The sequence below is a fragment of the Haemaphysalis longicornis genome, unplaced genomic scaffold, assembly GCF_048455015.1.
Source record: "Haemaphysalis longicornis isolate Haplotype H1 unplaced genomic scaffold, Haemaphysalis longicornis Haplotype H1 scaffold_12, whole genome shotgun sequence".
In the NCBI taxonomy this organism is placed as follows: Eukaryota; Metazoa; Arthropoda; class Arachnida; order Ixodida; family Ixodidae; genus Haemaphysalis; species Haemaphysalis longicornis.
The window spans coordinates 62,956,106-62,964,092 of record NW_027526225.1 but is presented as its reverse complement, the minus strand read 5'-3'; the positions used below and the strand labels follow the sequence as shown (position 1 = coordinate 62,964,092).

The following is a 7,987-nucleotide window of genomic DNA, read 5'->3' as shown; positions in this document are numbered from 1 at the left end:
ATTTCGCAAAATTCTGAGTTCTGAAATGTAATAGCCAACTTGCTGGACTCCGAACTACCACCAGTTGTCACGTACTCCAGACTGTTACTCGACCTTACCTGCTTCTCGAGCGCTACCATGCATTCCAGGCTTGTGTTACCATATCACTGATTCCAAATCACATGCTCCCAGAATTCAACCAACCAAGGAGCTGAATTGGTGCCTATTATCACTCTCACCCCAACACGTTACACCAAGCTTGTGCCACGCTATTTCATCCACGACCACCACCAGTTAAACTGCCGTGGCCCTTGCCGCTACCACCGCCTCTGAATGGATCAATGCACCTCACTTCCCCACCTTGCCATTCATCCCTCAAGGAAAATGGGGCTGCTCACTCCGATGCCTTTCAAAACTGGGCAGTTCCCTCAAAGTCAGTACTGACAGACTCCCCTACCTCCCACTGTTACATCCCGCTACAGTAAAACATCGTTACAAGGGACCCCGGAAATATGTCCTTTATAACCAAGGTCTCTTGTATGCAGTATTGCCAACATGGCGAACATGAGAAAACCAACCAAACTGCTTTAATTCAAATGTCTTGTATGTATAAACAAGTGTCTCTTGTAATGAGGTTTTACAGTACTGCCATGGCACCCTCCACGACCATTGCAACCTTCACCGTACCCTGTCTACCCCACCCTTGACTGACCAAGGCGGAAGCATTCATCTGGTTAGGCTTCGACTGCCATTTCACACCCTCACCTAAAGCCACAGTGGTGTGCCAACACACCACCCCATATGTCGCCCCCTTCCACAAGCCTTTTCAGGAGCAGTGGGAGGGCCCAAGGGTACCTGCATTGAAGCCAGCCTATTCCACGCGGTGATTTGTTCCATTCTTTTTCTCTCACTGAGGGGTGCTTTACCCCGCATTGTACCCCTGAGGATAAAGCCAAAACTCCAGAAATTGCGAGTTAAATGCTGGTTATGAATATTTCAGGTTTTGCTTGCTTGCAAAGCTTTAGGGCAGTGGTGGTACCAGTGAGATGGCTCATACCCACTCAGGGGGATTGGCCGGGAAAGGAACACCTTATAGAAAGAAATGTAGTTTTTGTAGGAAAAGAAAAATATTTAAATGTTAGATTGATTAGCAGTAGATGTCTAGAGAAATAAAAGAAAGGAGATTATAGAAAGAAAGAAAAAAAAGGGGAAAAAAAGATCATTGAATGAAAATTATGAAGTGAGACTCACAAACAGAGAATGTGGTACAGATGAAGCAGTGCGCTAGGCAAGCATAGGCTTGACGGGAATCCACAAGGGCAGATGATATTCTAACATGGCAGATGGCCTGATTCTAGGATGAATGAGTGTAACGCACGGCAAAGATCCCCGTGGCAGATTCCAGTTCTTTTGCCCCGAATGACAAAATCAGCGTAGGAGACAGTGGGAGGTTTAGCCAGTTACATGTGTCTTCTAATTACCTTCGTCTTATAGAGTAGAACCGTTGGCAGGAAAAGAAGAGAAATGGCCGATCATTTTTCGTTTGTTGCAGAATGCGCATAGCGGCGACGGGGCCAGATGAGAGCAAAGCAAATATTAATCTAAATTTGGCATGCGGCAGCGAAAGCTAGTGAGGGTGACTTCGCAAGCTCGTGACTGGCTTACGCTTCACTTCCATGCATATCATAGGTGCTCAAGCTTCGAGTCTTTGTAAGCAGAATCAGGCTTACAAGCATGTACTTGGCGCTGATGGTGCTGTCTCTTGGCCACCAGGGGAATTGGCCAAAGGTCCTGGAGATTAAGTGGGGCTTTCTTTGCTATACTCACCTCTAGTAGATAGCGATGCCCTCGATGAAAATGGCATGTGCACATGAAAGAGGATAGGCCAAGCAGACTACTCGGGGAACAAGAAAAGTTTGGTTTTCGTTGTCCTTTGGCCAAAGTACGCAAGCACGCGCACAGTACGGCTGCTATTGCATCTTGTAGTATCACCTACCCCCCTTCTATACTCTCGTACTTGAAGCATTATAAGTTAGGAAGTAGTGACCACTGTCATGAGTCATAAAACTATGCGTTCGAATAGAGCTCTTTAAAATATCAGCTAAAACACTCGCAGAAACAAACAGCAGTAAACGATGTCACGTCTTTAACAATCTAAATTGGTCCCCAGTCTTGTCAGTCTCTTGATTACTAAGGCTAGGTGAGCGAGATAACGAATTGAACTAAAACGCCAAATTGCACGCGGCCGAGGTGTTTGCGGAGAACCTGAAGCACGCGCTCGCGAGCACGTGATCCGAAGAAGCTGAAGGACGAGCTTGCACACGTCATCGTCAGCTTCCCTGGCCGTTCGAAAGATCGACGCAGCCCAAATCAACAGGGATCATTTATATCTACAACTTCAGCGCACAGGTAAGAACAGCTTTCCAGCCAACATACACAGCAGGTTTTTAGCGCGCTTCCGAACAGTTCAGTCATTTCCCAGCCACGGGTCTAGCCTGTTCTTGCGCAGGGTGAACTGGATCCGCCGGGCCATGTCTTCGTCGTAGATGGCTTTGCAGATTTCGTAGTTGATTCGCCGGCGCGTCTTCGTCGGCTTCTCGTAGTACCTCGTCAGCCTGTAGCGGTCGAAGATGCCCTCCATTCCCAGGATCCTGAGTTCGAAAGGAAACGGTTGCCTGATCAGATTATAACGCGAGCTTAAACTTAAAAAGGTACACACCGTCATTATTTACCACACACTTTAGCCATATCCGCCTGCAGGACGCTATGCTTTAGCGTTAAGACGAAAACGGCGTGGATATCTGGGTGCGAAAGTCAACGCGGTCGACGCTTACCGATTCAAGACACGCAGGGCTTCCTCAACTTGGTTGTTTTGCACGAGAACTGTGCGGGCGATGAACAGTTTGTGGCGCATACTTGGTGTTTTTTCAACAGCTGTGATTTGTAGCAGTATTTTGGTAGTGTTATTACGAGGTATTTTTACCACTCCGGCAACAACCACGCGCAGCGCGTAAAGAACGCAGCCATCTTTTTTTGTGACGATGCCGATGTCAGTGCGCCAGCGGCGTGCGGAACGAGCATTTTGTTTCGGAGCCTAGCAGACGACAGAAGACGCATACTTTCGGTAGACTTTATACGGACATCTGCGCTATATGCTTGCCGTGACCATAATCACAGGCAATGTGGCGTCAGATTATGAATCTAATGGCTCATTGACCTCCTCTCGTACGCCGTATACGAAACCTTAGTAGCGTGTGCTCGGAAACAGCTGACCTAGTTGCTTTCGGAACAGGCGCGTCAATCGAATTCTCTGGCGCTAAAACAATAGCGGCCCGGCCTCGGCAAAGCGAACGTCCCACCGCTGGCCCCACACGGAAGACGGTAGGTTAGTGAACGACGAGCCAGCTGTCAATCATGATCGGGTCGCCGAGTGCGTACACATTAACGTTACACAACAGAGAATCCGCTGCTTTTTGTCCTTGACGAATCAAACATAAGTGCGGAGGATGCGGGGAAGGGCGCGTCTGGTCAGCCTGGAACCATCGTATTGATCCTTTCCCGGCCCGGCGCCTGATGAATACGCATGCGCGAGGGAAAGAGTGTGAGTTCGCCTTCACCGCCTAGCAGCCTCGCATCGTGGCGGAGCTAGAGCCGTCACGAGGGCTCGCTGTGTTCGGTGCGCGTTTTGTCGCTTTATTTGCAGTGTGCTAACAGGTAGACGGTGAAGTCGCGTGGCGATATCCCGCCCTTAGTGTGGCCTATTTACACTCGCGTGCCAGCACTGCCGTTGAACTTTACAGTAACCCGTGACTGTTTTGTTTTTTGTTTTTTTCATTCGTGATGTCTCTCAGCTGGCGGTCGCCCATCTTCACGAGGGTCCCGGACAAGAACAACCAGAAGACAACGCCTGCACGAATGTTGCGTGACGACGATAAACAGCGCCGACGGTGGTCCTTGGACTCTGCAGGTGCATTGCAATGCTACTGTACATCTTTCTTCCTTCCTTCCTTTCTTTCTTTCTTTCTTTCTTTCTTTCTTTCTTTCTTTCTTTCTTTCTTCTCTCTCCCTCTCTCTCTCTCTCTCTCTCTCTCTCTCTATTCCACGTGATATATGAGCCAGATGTTGAGCTGGTAGTCTACTGAGTTTATATTCTTGAAAATGTATGTGTGTGCGTTAGGGCTTTTTTAGTAAATGTCACAATATAAATAGCACAAACATTTTTTAACGTAGGTTAACCAAAGCCAGCCATGAATTCTAGCTAAATTTCGCCTGAGAGAATTTACACAATTAACCTAGCCTACCAGATGAGTATTGATCGTTTATGAATGCGTGGAAGCCTATTTACAGGCATATTTTAATCAGCATGCTTAAAAAAAACGAATTCCAAACTCTTAGAAGTTGTTAGTATTTTTACGGTTTCTGTAAATTGATAATTTTTGTAATGGCAGTGCATGTTGCTATAGCTGAGTTTTTTTTTTTTTTTTTCGCAAATTCAAGGCAGCGGTGGCGCGAGTTTTTAAACGAAGTCACGTTGTCACCTCTGGTTAAAAACGCAGACCGCCTAATTTAAACAGCAATTGCCAACAAAAGTCACGCTGCAGCGCGGTAGGATATTGTCTGTTCTCTTTTTCGTGGTTTTAAAGTTCCGGCGTCCGCGTTCTCAAAAATGTGAATGGATAGCCGGATATAGGTGGCGTGTTACCGTTATAAACAAATATCGTCTGCCCAGTACTCTAGTCATTTAGTGATGGGGATTGGGGCAAAGGTCTTGACACGCATTCCGTATTTCATGCTTCTCCTTTTTATTCCGCCAGGTCCGCGCGAGGTTTTCACCCGGACCGAATCCAACCTTGTGGAGGCGAATCCGTTTCCGGGACCATCGGGGGTACGTTCGTTGAATATCGTCTGCTCTGCACGTGCGCGATTGAAGACGTGACGTCACGATACGAGGCGCTACGCGAGTGCCGCTTTCGTGTTCGGTCTACGGAGGTTCACGATGTCGGTCACGGTATTTCGCCCCGACTCACGAGGGGGCGAGTCCGAGGCGGATTTCCCGTTTCTCGCTTTGTGTTACAGCCATAAGCGAGCGCGGAGAATTCGTTGCGCGTGTTGCGTCTGCTTACTGTGAACGGGCAGCGGTTTCGTTTAATGGCACACGACGGCCGCCGCTTCTTATAACGGGGAAATTTATTCGTCCTTCGCGTTCGAAGTTCATTAAAAAAATGCAAGGAACTAGAACTAAAAGAGTGCTTTGACATCACTATTCCGATTGAGAACTTTGTTTGCTACTCAATACATCACAATTTTTATGCAGAATATAGTTTGACAGCAGGGTCGTTTGAACACGTGAAATGAATGAATCAAATTGTCCGTTCTCTCTACAATGCAGTTCCTGTAGCCCGTGTACCCTTCATTGCGCAACCGTGCTTTTATTGACTGAAGTCTGTCGATCCTCCGCAAACAAGAGGAGCTGTATACTAACTACATGCGCAATCAACAGGCGTGACAAGGGTTCCATTCAGGACCCGGTGCAGTACAGTATTCGCATGCGAGTAGTAACTACAGCCAATATTGGCACTTCAAGCAGGCTTTCTTGCTGCTTCGCGGGCGACGCGGTTAGACCACGTACTCTGCATCGTACGCACAAGCGTTTTAGTAAAAAAAAAAAACAGCTGTCAGTACGGCTCTCGCCGGGGTCTTTTGTGGCTTATAGACGTTACAGTAAACCAAAAATCCGCTCATCAAGCTGTACATCCCTACTCAGGGGGATTGGCCAATTACATCATGCCCAGAACAGGGGTTGCGATCCCCCCTAAAGGTGGAGTGACGTCAGCGGAGAGCAGGATGACGTCACTGTCTCGTGTCCAGTTTGATGTTATGTGCGATGAAATGGCAAGCATTTCTAGACCACCGTTCGCTATCATCAAATTTATTTTCAGTTTTACATCCAAATGCGAAACTACGGAAAGCAAGGCAGAAGGTATTGGAACACCTGGCGTAGGACAACCATCCGTGAAAAACAAAGCGATTTTTTTTAAATAGCAGTTGAAACACAGATTGTAAAGGAAGTTACGGAAATTTTGTTTGTTGGGCGCGTATGTGTTTGTGTATGTCTGGCACACAGCTGCTGCCACAGCGATACAAAACGGAACCTACGACGTCGCGCTTGTAACGAAGTTTTAAATGTGTTAGCATAGGATGATATAGTGGTGCTAATAGAAGGAGCTAGTGCATTCGTACTTTCGTGCAAGACTGCTTGTAGTGTTCCTGAAGAAATGTCGAACCAACATTGCTTTTGTGTACAGAAGTGAAGCCGACTTTAAAGGAGCTCCGTGTATATAGCGCTCCACGGGAATGCGTGGGGTCGTTTGGGGATATTTAAAAAGGGGCCCTTGAGAATCATGATATTTTCATATCAGACTACTTATATTGTTCCTGAAAAGGGGATTTTTTATATCAAACCATTGTGTGTAGTAATGACGCTGGGGTGAGGAACATGGAGCATTTAATAAACGCCTTAGGTCTTTGATACTTTCATATCGGACTGCTTGTGTTGCGCCCAAAAAGCAATGCATTGCAGCAATGCATTTGAGTGCAGTGGTGAAGCCAACAATAAGAGGGATCGATGTAAAGCGGAGCTTATACTTACGCACTTCGGTGTTTCTGCAATTTTCTTTTCTTTTTCCTTTTTGGCAAACCCGAAGTATTTTTAAACCGATTCGTGTCACGCGCACACTCTCCGCGTCTTTACAAGGCGGAGTGCGTATATGGCCCATTGTGCCTCCGCCGCTTTGCGTGACGTCACCTGCCGCCCCTCTCCCCCTGGCGTGACCAAAGGTGAAAGCACATGCGTGTCGCCAGTCACGAAGCCGGGGCGTGCGTGAATAAACAGATTCGTTTCCGTGTGCCCGCGCAAGAAGTTTTAAAAAGCGGCGCACGGCACGAGAAAGCTAAGCCGGTAAGGCACACGTTCTACGGTCGCTCTATTTCCGCGAACGAACGGTTGGCGAGTTTCGTTCGCACAGAAATGGCGACTGAACGGCGTCGCCGGATTCTCCGCCATTTCTGGTCTGCTGCGCACCAGGCTTAGAGGAGTACTGACACGAAATTTCAAAGCTGTGATAACCATGTGAAACGCTTCCTTTTTATCAGGAGATATCTCCCAGCAAGTTTCAACAGCAACAGTTCAGCGAAACATATTTAAAATCCATTTTAATCTTGGCCCGCACGAGAAAGCCCAGAGCGGGCCGACATGACATCATGTGCTACTTGCCCCAAACTGCCGACGTCGGGGCTCCCGTGACAAAGCCGACGCGCTGGCTGTGGTTGGCGCGCGCTGCTCGGGCGTGTGTACACGTCATGGTTTTGGGACTGACGTCGTGCTGCCCGGGCCTGTGGGGACTAAAGCCCCTCCATACTGCTCCCGTCCGCGGACCTGTCCGTGATGGAGGGCTTTAGTGGGGACGGCGAAGACCTCGGCCGGTCTGGGCGCGCGCGTGCGCTCGCGAGCGAGCGCTTCCAGAGAGGCAGCGATGCGGCAAGAATGGTGACGTCATGTGATACAGCCTGTTATGGCGGCCGCTCGGCGTTTTTCAGTCTAAACCGAAACTGGCACGAATAAACGACGCCGTAAATGAATGTTTACGCTGCGCTCGACCGTCTAATCTGTCATTCTGTTATTAGTGGGCTGCTAGGGACGCATAGCAGCGAAAAAAACGTAACAGGAAAATTTCGTGTCAGTACTTATGTTAAACCTGGGGAGGGGTGAAGCATGCAGTGTATAAGTGAGTTCTTGGCTCCCTGGCGTTTCTGCCCACGGAGATGAAACCGTTGGGCGGTGGAAGTATACAGCTTGGCTGTAAAAGTCTCGTGTCTTTGGGGCGTAAGCGAGTGTCCCGGTGTTTTTTAGTACGTGTTACGTTTCAGCGCGAAGCGCAAACGAGTGTCACGGTGTTTTAGTACCGAGACTACATGAGACGGCGGTTACGACGACGACATAAGACGCCGC

At 48.4% G+C, this 7,987-nt stretch overlaps 2 protein-coding genes across 3 annotated transcripts in view; one reads left to right on the top strand and one right to left on the bottom strand.

The window, feature by feature from the left end:
- Nucleotides 1-2,261: 2,261 nt before the first annotated feature.
- LOC144162744 (dihydropyrimidinase-related protein 2-like) overlaps nucleotides 2,262-7,987 on the top strand; it is a 90,231-nt gene continuing 84,505 nt past the window's right edge. The window contains exons 1-3 of one of the 2 annotated variants that reach the window (XM_077693383.1): nucleotides 2,262-2,388; nucleotides 3,831-3,946; nucleotides 4,794-4,864. In XM_077693383.1, the coding sequence (XP_077549509.1) occupies nucleotides 3,895-3,946; nucleotides 4,794-4,864 (123 nt within the window). In that variant the 5' untranslated portion in view covers nucleotides 2,262-2,388; nucleotides 3,831-3,894. Of the gene's footprint in view, nucleotides 2,389-3,819; nucleotides 3,947-4,793; nucleotides 4,865-7,987 lie in introns of those variants that run through there. The other variant, XM_077693382.1, reaches the window with a different exon arrangement.
- Nucleotides 2,350-3,248, bottom strand: Mrps21 (mitochondrial ribosomal protein S21). The gene is made up of 2 exons (XM_077693386.1): nucleotides 2,814-3,248; nucleotides 2,350-2,630 (listed from the first exon to the last, which is right to left on the bottom strand). Exons 1-2 carry the CDS (start codon nucleotides 2,891-2,893, stop codon nucleotides 2,447-2,449), a joined length of 264 nt encoding a protein of 87 aa, XP_077549512.1. The 5' UTR covers nucleotides 2,894-3,248; the 3' UTR covers nucleotides 2,350-2,446.

Coding starts and splice junctions, on each gene's coding strand:
- Mrps21 (XM_077693386.1), bottom strand. CDS start 2,893: ATGCGCCACAAACTGTTCATCGCCCGCACAGTTCTCGTGCAAAACAAC. Junction 2,631..2,813: donor GCCCTGCGTGTCTTGAATCG/GTAAGCGTCGAC, acceptor TTTCGAACTCAG/GATCCTGGGAATGGAGGGCA.